This window comes from Canis lupus, chromosome 8 (assembly GCF_048164855.1).
Source record: "Canis lupus baileyi chromosome 8, mCanLup2.hap1, whole genome shotgun sequence".
Taxonomy (NCBI): Eukaryota; Metazoa; Chordata; class Mammalia; order Carnivora; family Canidae; genus Canis; species Canis lupus.
Genome location: NC_132845.1, coordinates 45,874,057 through 45,886,417, shown reverse-complemented (window position 1 = coordinate 45,886,417; position 12,361 = coordinate 45,874,057). Strand labels below are relative to the sequence as shown.

At 49.8% G+C, this 12,361-nt stretch overlaps 1 protein-coding gene across 11 annotated transcripts in view; it reads right to left on the bottom strand.

Moving 5' to 3' along the window:
• The window catches only part of CIITA (class II major histocompatibility complex transactivator), a 69,758-nt gene that overhangs the window by 20,180 nt on the left and 37,217 nt on the right, over nucleotides 1-12,361 (bottom strand). For all 11 annotated transcript variants that reach the window (XM_072835784.1, XM_072835787.1, XM_072835775.1 and 8 more), the window contains 4 exons: nucleotides 4,149-4,292; nucleotides 3,792-3,887; nucleotides 1,383-1,445; nucleotides 1,124-1,204 (listed from right to left, as the gene is read on the bottom strand). In XM_072835784.1, the coding sequence (XP_072691885.1) occupies nucleotides 1,124-1,204; nucleotides 1,383-1,445; nucleotides 3,792-3,887; nucleotides 4,149-4,272 (364 nt within the window). In that variant the 5' untranslated portion in view covers nucleotides 4,273-4,292. The remainder of the gene's footprint in view (nucleotides 1-1,123; nucleotides 1,205-1,382; nucleotides 1,446-3,791; nucleotides 3,888-4,148; nucleotides 4,293-12,361) is intronic.

Below are 12,361 nucleotides of genomic sequence, written 5' to 3'. Positions count from 1 at the left end.
GATGCAGTTAATGAGTAAGGAAGACAAGATCCCTGTCCTCACAGCAGGGAACTAGTCAAAAGGCAATAGATAGAGGCACCTGGGTGGCTCAGTGGTTGAGCGTCTGCCTTTGGCTCAGGATGTGATCCCCAGGGTCCTGGGATCAAGTCTCACATCAAACTCCCTATGGGGAGCCTGCCTCTCCCTCTGCCTGTGTCTCTACCTCTCTCTGTGTGTCTCTCATGAACACATAAATAAAATCTTTTTTAAAAAGGCAATATATAAAAGGCAATAATAAAAATAAAAGTAAGTCCAGATGGTGGCAAGTGCTAAGGGGCTAGGAGAGACACAAGGTGACAATCAGTGAGGTGATCTATGTGGAAAGGGTGGTCAAAGAAGGCCTTCAGGAGGAGGTGACAAATTAGCCAAGACCTAAAGGATTCAGAGGAGCCTGCTATGGGAAGAACTGGGGAAAGGGCATTCCAGGTAGAATGGCAAGTGCAAGGGCCCTGAGGCTGCAAAGAGTAGGTGAGCTAAAGAATGGGAGGAAGCCAGCGTGGCTGGAATGTCCTGGCCCATGGCGAGTTTGGAGAGTTGGGAATAGCCGGATCATATAGGCCTTGTGTATGTATTTTGTAGCTGTTGGAGGGTTAGGAGGACAGCTAAACTATCTGATTTGTACTTAGAAGCCCATGTAGACTGACTGGTGAGGACAGATTAAGGAAGCACAGAGACTGAATAGGAGGCTCAGAGAGGTCCAGGCACTCGCTCAAGGCCACACAGACCATAAATAGCAACCCGGGACTCTGACTTGTTCTTGCTGACTCCAGAATCTGCACCTGAAGACACCTCCCTCAAACACAGAGGTGACAATGAAGAGTGAAAGAGAAGCCAGGGCCCAAAGGTCCTTTGGGAAATGGCAATCAAAATAGCCAGGGGCACAGACGCACATGGAGAGTGGCCCCTAGCACCCTGGGCTGTCTGCTTCCTCCCTGGGTCACCAGGAGCAGCAGTGAGGGGCGTGGGGGGCGGAACATCCAAACCTAGGGAAAGCAGATAGGGCTTAACAGGGGAAGCAACTGGGAGCAAAGACAGGGCCAAGAGTCAAGCAGGCCAGGGTCAGGTCAGAGAGGGGCTTACTCACGTCTTTTCTGACTTTTCTGTCCTGCTTCCTCTAGCACCTCCACAGTCTCGCTGATCATGTCTTCTAATCCTATATGCTCGACTTTGGAGAGAAACCAGAGACACCAACACACAGTCAAAGGATGCCCAAAGTGAGCCTCCATCGTCCCTACATTGGGCGGGGATGTGACCACCCTTCCAAGGGTGGCCGTTAGATGTGACAAGGCTCCCCAAGCAACAAGGAAGGGAATACAGGCTGAGCCAAGAATCCTCCCACTTACTGAAAATGTCTTTGCCCAGACCCTCCAGTTGGGAGTCCTGGAACACGTACTGGTCCAGTTCCGCTGCCCAGACAAGGAAAAGAACAGTCAGTCGGTAGAGTTTTCTGAAAGCCTATTGCACCCCACGCCTTGGGGTAGGCCCTCAAGGCTTGGCACACATGGCGGGGCTCAGTGTGTGCTGAATGAATGATCAAATGAACGAAGCAACACTGAACCTTCATGGCCTCTTAATCTAACTGAAGGGATGATGTACATCCATGAAAACTTGACTATTGCTCTAAAGTAGTACAACACGGTTGTGGTAGCATTGTCACGGGGTTTAAGGTTAAATTCCAGCTCTGTCCCCATTAACCCTACTAGCTGTGCACACTTGGACCAATTACCTAATCTCTCTGGGATTCCAATTCCTCTTCTGCGTAATGAGAATAAGTAATACCTACAACCCAAGGATGGATGGTGAGCATTAGAGGCTCCACACCAAACACAGCAGCTAGTACACCACAGGCGCTTAATAAGTAGCGGTTCATTGTAGAAAGTGGTACATGACTGGGAGCCAATGGGGAGACCGTGATCATGGCAAGAGGTCAGAGGAAAGAGTGTAGGGTAGCATGGGCCCAGCAGGGAGGGCTCCTGAGGGAAGGGACCCCGGAGCCAGGCCTTGGGAGATGGTCAGAGTCAGGGAGGTGGGAAGTGGAGGGCTCCGGGCAGTGGGGACAGGGTGAGGGAAGGTGTTTGAGAAACTCAGAGACAGGTGCCCGCACTGAAAGTTTCATGTTGGGGAAAGGGAGGGATTGATTTTTATCAGCAGTGGAGAGCCAGAAGAGGACAGCAGTGACCGTGATGACTGTGATGATGGTGGCAGTGGTAGCGGTGGGGGGCACCTGACTCCCTCTTTGCAAACTCCTTTCCTAGACACTTTACATGCAGAAACTCATCCAATCCTCAGCCATTCCAGGAGGCAGGGGTGAGTATCATACCCACTTATGCACAAATGGGAGCTGTTTTCTAGACATATATCAAGATACCTCAAATGACTGCATGCCCAGGCCAGAGCCTGGCTTTCTAGAAGCACAAAGAAAACCCACAGACGTGAGGAACAGATGTGGATAAAGCTTCCACCTCCACTTGCTTCGACAGCTTCTGTTTCCTGTGTAGATGCCCCCAAGCGAAAAAGCCCCTCAATCCTAAATTGAGGACCGCATGCTGCGATCCATCATCACTGCCTCCAGTTGTGAGGAATACGAATACCCTCGGCACCGAACACTTCTGCTTCCTCAAGTTAAGTTACGAGGAAGGAAAGGAAGTGGGCAGACTTCTCAGTTCTGTAATTTTTGAGACACAGTTACCACTCCTCTCCATTTTCCACTTTGTGTGCTACAGGATTAATTGTGCACCATGGAAAGACTGGCCACGTTCATGCCAAGCACAGACCTCCTGCGTGGTGTGGTTCTTGGTGTGCCGGGGAAAGGGCCACCGAGGCCAGTTGTGCAGGTCATTCACTGCACATGGATGCCCAGCAAGAGGACAAATGGGGGCTACATCTCCAGAAGAGGGGGCATCTTTTTCTAATTCAACAGAGCCTGTTTGAGATAGAGGTCATCTTGGGAGACGAGGGAGCATTTGCCCCACTCCCCTCAAAAAAAAAAAAAAAAAAACCCAAACCAAAACATCAACAGCAACACCTCTCTCCGAAGATTCTGCCCTTATCTGAAAGCTATTGCCCTTTTTAAACCTGCAAATTAGCCTCCCAAGAACCTCCCCCACCCTAGACACTTTCTTTTTTGTGGTTAAAAATAAGGACTTTGAAATGAGCAAGATCTAACTTTGAATCTACGCATGACTATTGGCCCACTACTACTTCTACCTAATGCAGCCCCGGGTATGGTGCTTTACTTCTCTAAACTTCTGATTTCCTGCTCCATAAAATGGAGATACTAACACTAGTTACTTCCTTTGTTGTTGTAAAGCTTCAAAGCACTGACGCACATACAGTGATCTGCATGCAACAGGTGCTTCCCAAAGGGTAGATACTACAAATAGTAGTTTGGTTTAGGTGCTGGGGAGGAAATCAGGGAGGGAAAAAAAATTAAAAAAAGAAAACAGAGAGGGGTAGGTGGTTTGGGCTGTGCAGAAGGAAGGAAAGAAGATTAAGAAATATAAAAAGGTATAGAAATGGAGGCAGAGAATGTTAAAAGTGAGATGTTGTTTGCCCGGTGGTCATTGGCGAACGGGGTCGATCTCCCTTCTTCCCCCGAGTCTCTCTTCTAGCCCTCGCCCCGCATCCCCCATGCCCTGATTCGTGAGGGAGAAGCCTGCTGTGGTTTGTGGTGGATGGCAGAGGTTAACAAAAGAGAAAAAGGAACTCTCCCCCTCAGCTAGCCTTCTCCCGGGTTTCAAACGCTTCCTCACCGATATTGGCATAAGCCTCCCTGGTCTCTTCGTCACCTTCCATGTCACACAACAGTCTGCTGAACTGTTCGCAGTTGATGGTGTCCATGTCGGGTTCTGGAGGGAAAAGCCCCATGGATGAAGGAGGAAAGGTCTGGGAAGAGGGCTGGTGGGGAAGGAAGGCGAGGTGGGGGCGGGGCGGGGAGACCAGATGTCCCCTTTGAAAGCAAACAAGCGGTCTGGAGCTGTCTGTGGTGCTGACCCGAGCTCCAAGGCCAGAGCGTCCCCCAGTTGCTGGGTTGCTAACTGCGTTAGCTGCAGGATGAGGGCGGAGGTGAGCAAGGCCACGCGAGGGGGCAGGGGCGGTGGAGGGCCCACCTGAGAAGAGCTCAATCTCTTCTCTAGCCAGGTCCGTCTGGTCATAGAGGTGGAAGAGCTGCAAGGGATCGGTACTGCTGTTGAGAAGCTCCAGGTACCCGCCTTCCAGAGGCCCCAACTCCATGGTGGCAAACTGTCCACTGTCTGGAAGGAAGACACGTTCGGTCATCACAGGGAGCGTTAGAAAGATGTAGAGAATTAACACCTACCACCGTTCCTAGCTGGGGCACCCAGTGAAGGCCAGGGTTTGGGAGGGCCAAGGATGTGCTCATCCAGCACCTCTTATATGCTCAGGGCAGTGGAGAGAGGAAGCCACAGCTCCTTCCTCCAAGGAATTTATAATCACTCTGGGAAGATGCTCATGATACAGGGAAGGGGACTGGGGAAGCGTAGACTCAAAACGCCTGACACCTGGGAGCCAGGTGACTTGAGTTCCACATCTGGTGCTGCCAAGAGTGAGAACGGTTGAGATTTGCAGAGCACCTAACACGGCCCAGACCCATGGGCTAGCACATTTCATTCTCACACCAACTACATGAGGTGGATACTACTACCATGCTTCTTCTCCACATGAAGACACTGAGGACCAGAGAGGTGAAGCTAACTTGCACAAGGTGACCCAGGTCCGAATTGAACCGGGATTTGGTTCTGGGCAGTCAGACACAAGGAGATGCAATTAAGTGTTTTTGCTCTACTGTCTGGGGTGACCTCGAGCAAGTCTCTGCTGCTCCTCTCTGTGTCTCAGTTTCCCAATCTGTACATTGGAGGAGTCGCAGCTGATTCTGAGATTCTTCATTTGGTGAAGGGCATATCATAGACACCAGTTCATTCAATCTTCCAAACACTCTGGAGATGTCCACACAAAAACTTATATATGAGGCCAATGCATGGAAATGTGGGACGCCTGGGTGGCTCAGTGGTTGAGCGTCTGCCTTCGGCTCAGGGTGTGATCCCGGGGTCTGGGATCGAGTTCTGCATTGGGCTCCCCACAAGGAGCCTGCTTCTCCCTCTGCCTGTGTCTTTCATCTCTCTGTCTCATGAATAAATAAATAAAATCTCTAAAAACAAAACAAAACTTATATACGAAATTTCATAAATGTATAATATCTAATGGCCAAAATATGGAAACAACTCAAGTATCTGTCAATAAATGAATGAATAAACAAAATGTCATAAACCCATGCAATGGAATACTATTCAGCCGTAAAAAGAATAAAGCACGGACACCTGCTACAACATGAAGGAAACGTGACATTACGCTCGACAAAAGAAGCCAGACACAGAGGGCCATATACAGTATGGTTCCATGTGTATGAAATGTGCAGAATAGTTAAATCTTTACAGATAAAGTAAATTAGTGGTTGGCTAGGGTTAGGGGAGTTGTGGAAAAAAACCTGGGAAGCAACTGATCATGGGGTTGTGCTTCTTTTAAGGGGGATGCCAAAAATGTTCTTTAGCTGATGTGAGCATGGTTGTGCAACTGTGCAAATACAGTAAAAAGCCCACAGAATGGTGCATTTTATTTTATTTTTATTTTTTTAAAGATTTTATTTATTGGGCAGCCCAGGTGGCTCAGTGGTTTAGTGCTGCCTTCAGCCCAGGGCGTGATCCTGGAGACCCGGGATTGAGTCCCACGTCAGGCTCTCCACATGGAGCCTGCTTCTCCCTCTGCCTGTGTCTCTGCCTCTCTCTCTCTCTCTGTATCTCTCATGAATAAATGAAATAAACATCTTTTTAAAAAAACAGACTTTATTTATTTGACAGAGAGAAAGTTCAGGTCGGCAGAGCAGCACAGAGAGGGAGAAGCCGGCTCCCCGCTGAGCAGGGAGCCCAATGTGGGGCCTGATCCCACGACCCCGAGAATCAGAACCAGAGCCGAAGACAGACACCCAACCAACTGAGCCACCCAGGCGCACCCTGAAAGGTGCATTTTAAATGGGAGAGTTGCATGCCATGTGCATTACATCCCAATAAAGCTGTGCGAACAAAACAAAACCAGCCGGGGAAGATCGGCTTTATTGGCTCCATTTTGCAGACGAGGCCGCGCAGCCTCCCTGGCGCACGCAGCTCTTGCTGGCTGGAGCCCCTCAGAGGCCTCAGGCCCGCGGCTCCAGCCACCCTGCTCCACTCCCTAGTGGCTTCATTTCCTGGACCCCCTTTAGCAGAGTACCACAAACAGAGGAGCTCAACGCAACAGAGCCTTAGTCTCTCACAGTTCTGGGGGCCAGAAGTCCAAATCAACGTGCTGCTAGAGGCTCCAGGGGACAATCCTTCCTTGCTTCTGCTAGCTTCTGGAAACTAGAAAGGATTCAGCATTCCTTTCTTTGTGACCTTGTGTCCAAATCACTGTCCTCTCTGCCTCAGTGGTCCCATCCTCTCCCCTTCATGTCTCAAATCTTCTGCCTTTCTATTATTATTATTATTATTATTATTATTATTATTATTAAAGATTTCACTTATCCATCCATGAGACACAGAGAGAGAGAAAGAGCAGAGACACAGGCAGATGGAGAAGCAGGCTCCCTGTAGGGAGCTCGATGCGGGACTCGATCCCAGGACCCTGGGATCAAGCCCTGAGCAGAAGGCAGACACTCAACCACTGAGCCACCCAGGTGCCCCGCCTTTCTCTTAAAAGACACCTGTCTTTGGATTTAGGGCCCATCTGCATAATCCAAGATGATCTTACTTCAAGATCCTTATCTCAATTACGCCTAGAAAGACGTTTTTTTCCAAATAATGGCAGGGAAGGAAGGAGAGGCAGGGCAGGGCCTGTCACATTCGGATTCTAGGGATCTGATGTGGACATATCTTTCGGATATGGAGGCCACAATTCATGAAATGCAGGTATTTGCTAGAAGGACTCAGAGCTTTTTGGAAGAGACGAGAGGAGAGCTGGCCTCGAAGTGGCTTGCCTGGGCGGCAAGAAAGTGGACCCAAAATGGGATCAGGAGAACACACACCCAAGTCACCACCACCTTCCAGCTGCTTCTTTTCATTTGACGTATTAACGATGCTCACCACCTACGGAGGGTCTCCACCGGGTATCAGACCCCAGGTATCACAGAGAAAGAACTTTCCAATCCAACATGGGGCCCTGGCTGGGGCTGCCTGCTGATAATGGGGTTGAGTGGGGGCCGCAGGAACCCAAACATCACAGACTCGCCTCAAAGGCCCAGCCAACCATGACTAGAGGAAGGAGGACCAAAAGATGGGGCCCCCACCCTCTTCTGGTGGTGAAACCAAGCCTGGGGAGCCGAGAGACAAGAATGCTACCCCTCCCAGCACTGGCCTGAGAGCCCGAGAAGTCTGTTCTTTCCAGGGCAGCCGGAAAAGACTTCCTGCCCCTAAATCTTGCCCACTGTCTTCCTACCCCAGAGTCACTGTGCTATTTATGGACCGCTTACCTAGTAGCAGTCTGCCTCTTGTTCCAGGCAGCCAGCTCTGGTGACAACAGCTCTGGATGGAGCCCAGTCAGTTCACCAACGAGTTGTGTGACTTTACTCAAGTTCCCCAAGTCTGCCAGGGACCTTCAGTTCAACCTCCTTCACTCTACAGAGTGGATGAAACCCTGAGGAGGGACACCTGTCCCTGGCCAAGCCTGAACCGGATCCCCCCACCGGTTCAGCACAAGACTCTCAGTCCAGTGCTCTTTCCTGCCAGCCAACGTGTTTCCATTCATTGAACAACCCCCTTCATATCTAGGCCCAGGAATAGGGAGGGACCAGGTCCTATCACAGAAGGGTGATGGCAGGAGGTGCAGTGGGGAGGGGCCTGAGGAAGCATAACCCAGCCTCACTACTGACAGGCTCAGCTTCAAACTTTGGACAGCATCACCAAACACGATCAGACATCAGAGAAACACACTGACAGAAGAGAGAAACAACTTGTGTGAGCTTTGGAGTCAAATTGTCCACCTCTGAAGCCGCCCCTACCTACCAACTCATCACAACCTGGACAAGTTCATTTTCTCAATCTCCTGGAGCCTCAGTGTCCTGATTTGTAAAATGGGAATAGTCATCAGTAACTCATAAGGATCAGGTGAATTAATTCTCATAAAGCCCTCAGAAAGGCGTCTGGCACTTAGCAAGCTCTTCGTGAATGGTGGCTTAGAACAGCACCCAACACGTACACGGTGAGCAAATGAGGGTGATGGCCATCATCATCACTATCATTATTATTAATTATTATTAATTCATTTCTAACCTCTGTGGGGTTGACAATGGGACTCTTTCTCTTTCATTCATCTATAAGTCACAACATTGTGAAGCCACGCTTTCTGTCCTTTTTACATAAGGAGGCCCCACAGACCCCATAGGAACAAGAAAACCCCACAGCCAACAATGCAGCCTGGGAGGTCTGTACACTTCCCCATCGCTACCACCGAGAAGGTGCCTGGGAGAAAAGTCATCTGTGGGCCCAAGTTCTGTGTCATTGGCTAAACCCAGACAATAAGACACCTAGTCTTGGGGTGCATGGGTGGCTCAGTTGATTAAGTGTCGGACTCTTGATTTCGGCTCAGGTCGTGATCTCAGGATTGTGAGATCAAGCCCCGCATTGGGCTCTACACTGAGCTTGGAGCCTGCTTCTCTCTTTCACTCCCTCTCTGGTCCCAACCACTCCCCGCCCCCTGCTCACGTGCGTTCTCTCTCTCTTTCTCTCTCTCAAAAGAAGGAGAAGGAGACATCCATGGTCAGATACCCCCAACATACACTCAGCACTTCCCTTTCAGCTACCCTGAGCTGAACCTTGCACTTCATGTACTTTGTCTTGAGCAGACAGAGATTTGCAGCTCATAATGGGCTCATAATGGGCCTCCCCCCAACAACCCCCCATCTGAGCTCCCCGAGGGCTCTAGGAAGAAGGCAGGATTTAACATTTGACAGACGAAGATACTCAAATACTTTTGTGCAATGGCTTGTCCAAGGTCACCTAGTTGGAGAGTTTGAGTTTGAATCCTGGCTAGCAGGCATTAAGCAAGTGACTTAACCTCTCTGAGTTATTAGTTTTCCCACTACTAGATCAGGATAATGACTCTTCCCTTGAACCATTGAAAGGCCAAGAGAGGTTCTCAGAGGCACCCAGGAGGCCCACAGTCAAAGGAATCCTATTATGTTGGGACGGTGCAGAGCTGGGGCTCAGTTCTGGAGTCCAGTCTCCTAATCTCCATCTCTCAAAGCCACAGCACCTCCCATTCATGCCGGGATCGACTTATATCTTGGCTTGGGACCTCCCAGCATTCCCACAACCTTGTTCTCTATGTCTCTAGATGTTTTGGAAGTGCTTCGAAGGCCCCTGACTGGACTCTTTCCCCGACGTGTCACTCTAGAAGGGACTGGGGACAGAGATGGCTCAAATCACCCCACTGAGGAGACAGTCCCCCTCAGCTGCCCCAGCCCAAGGCAGATCATACAGGCCAGGAGTCCCGTGAAGGCAGGAGCCCTGTCTGTCTAGCTCACCTATCCTCGAGACTGCAGCCTGTACTCTGCTGCAAGCCAGGGGCTCTCTCCAGCCATGAAAGTGATGCATTACTAGAATTCATAGGTGCCCATTGAGGGCCAGTCCCTGAATGACACGGTGTACGGACCATATTCCATTCAATCTAACACACACATTTGTGATTTGCATTCCCATTTCTCAGATAAAGAACCAGGCTGAGAGAAGACTGGTAGGTTCTGAACCAACTGACTGGCTCCAAAGGCCGTAGCTTCTTTGAATCCCTCTTGGTCCCAAGGCACCCTGGGGAGGCTCCTTCGCCTGGTGACAGAAGGCGTGGGTGACAAGATGATGTCTCCTTTTGTGGAGCTGTCTGGGGCACAGCAGAGAAGTGGTCTGTGTCTTCTTAGTAAACAGGCAGTATTTTTAGAAGGTCCTCTTGGAACCCTCCCGTCCCCCTGGGCCACCACCTTCTACGTCCAACTTGAGCAAAAGTTCCTAATCTTTTTGCCACCAAAAGTCCCTCTGGGGGCTCACTTCATCCCCACTTTGGACTACACCACAGATTTTTAAAGACCGTAGGCACCCAAATGGTTTCTAGACTATGTTCATTCCTCTTTCTCCCCTGAGGGAAATCAAGGAACCCCAGACCATGCCAACTCGCACTTCTGTAACCTGACAACCCAGGTGTGCAGCCCTTCCAGGTGCCAGCATACCGTTCCTTCACTGCTAGGAGATTCTTTTGTGTTGGGGGCTTGCTGGACACTCTATACGTATAATCTTGTTTCAATTGTCACAGCAACTCTGGGAAATTGGTCGTATTCTATTCATTTTACAGAAGATGACAATGAGGCGGGGCTCAGTGGATCAGATGCTTTCTTTCCAGATAAAAGGAGTGTCTGAGGGTCTAAGGCAACGTTGAGAAGGAGAAAGGGGCACCTTTGCTACTCCCAAACTCTTGAGTGCTGCTCTGCACTGTGATAAAAGAGCAGGAGAAGAAATACTTCCCGGCATGTTGGCTATGCTTCTCCCCCTGAGGAAGGAATGGAAATCTTCGAACCGTGTGGCTAGAGACATGACATTGTGTTCCCGCTTGGCCTTTGATCTTGAGAACCCTCTGAGCCTTAGTTTTACCAAATGGGTGTGGAGCCCACTCTGCTGAGGTACTCTGAGATTCTAGATTCTTCATTGCTTATCAGCCTTCCCCCCTCCCCATGCCCCTAAGACCCCCCCCCAACACCACCTTGCTCCCCAACTTCATGAGCACCAGCTGCTTCCAGGGTTCAGGTGGTGGCAGGAAGCCAGGAGCCCCAGGCCATCTTATCTTCCCTGACCAGCCCCCCATAGTCAGTGCCTCTGTGGGGCTCACAGATCAAATAAGTTCCTCTTTCCTTGCACCTTGCAGTCCTCCAGATAAATTCTAAGAGATACGCTGCACTATTTTTTCCCCAAATCCATAAAACAATGATTTACTGGGCACCTCCTCCCAATCCAGGGGTCCTAAAGCTGTTTAAAACATAGTCCCCACCAAGAAGCTAGCAATGTAGACTGAGATAATATTTTATGAGGGAGACAAAACATAATAATAATTAATAATAATAAGATGGTTAAGAGTGCAGGCTCTGGGTTCATATGCCAATTCCCCACTAACTGTGTGACCTCCTGTAAGTTCCTCAGCCTCTCCTGGTTCTGAAATCCACTGCATTTGGTTGGCATAGCGTCTACCCCATTGGGTTGCTGTGACTTGCCTCAAGAGATATTTCCAGGAAGTGCTACAGTTGTGTAAGTTATAAAATAAAAACAGCAAGGTATTGCTTGACACTGTACAACTGGCCAAAATTAGAAAGCTAGGAAATGCCAAAGGTTAGTAGAAGTGGACTGATGGAACCACCTTGGCAAGCAACCCAGCAGGCTTCAAATACGAAAGGATGCAAAGCTCCTACCACCTTACAATTCAAGGTTGGGTAGAGACATCCCCAAAAAAACTGCTTCCACAGCACCACAAGAGGATGCTTCCACCCCCTTCAGAGGATGCTCTGTACTATTTGTGGTGACAGAGGACGGATGCCATGTGGGGGCCCATTGCTGATGGAGGGACAGTAAAAAATAATCACTATAATCCATGGAGGATGATGCAGTGTTAGAAGCGACAGGCCAATGGCCCACACAGCAACACAGCAGAGTAAAAAAGTCAGAAACAGAATGAACTCTGAGAGCCCAATCTGGATGTGCAGAGCGACATCCATGTGCATGAAAAAGCAGCACAGATGTTACAAGAACACATGGAAACACAGCGACACACCCTGAATGCATTAGAATGCAAATCTTGGAAAAGGCAGAGCTGCTTTAAAGGGGATGGAGAGCCCACAGCCTTCCCTTCCAGAAAGGGGCTGCAGAGTCCAGTTAACACACAGCTCGGTAGCAGCCCGGGTGGTGCAGTGGTTTAGTGCCGCCTTCAGCCCAGGGCGTGATCCTAGAGACCCAGGATGGAGTCCCACGTCCGGCTCCCTGCATGGAGCCTGCTTCTCCCTCTGCCTGTCTCTACCTCTCTCTCTGTGTGTCTCTATGAATAAATAAATAAAATGTTTAAACATACACACACACACACACACACACACACACAGACACAGCTCAGGATGAGCCTTTCGACCTTGGCCTCCAAATACTCTGACCATTTTAACTATACGGTGCTATGCACAGGTGCTGCATGTAGCATCCCACTACAACCAGGATGAACCCCCTCAAGGGGCTGAGGCCATCTACCAGTTGCTGGAAGGCAA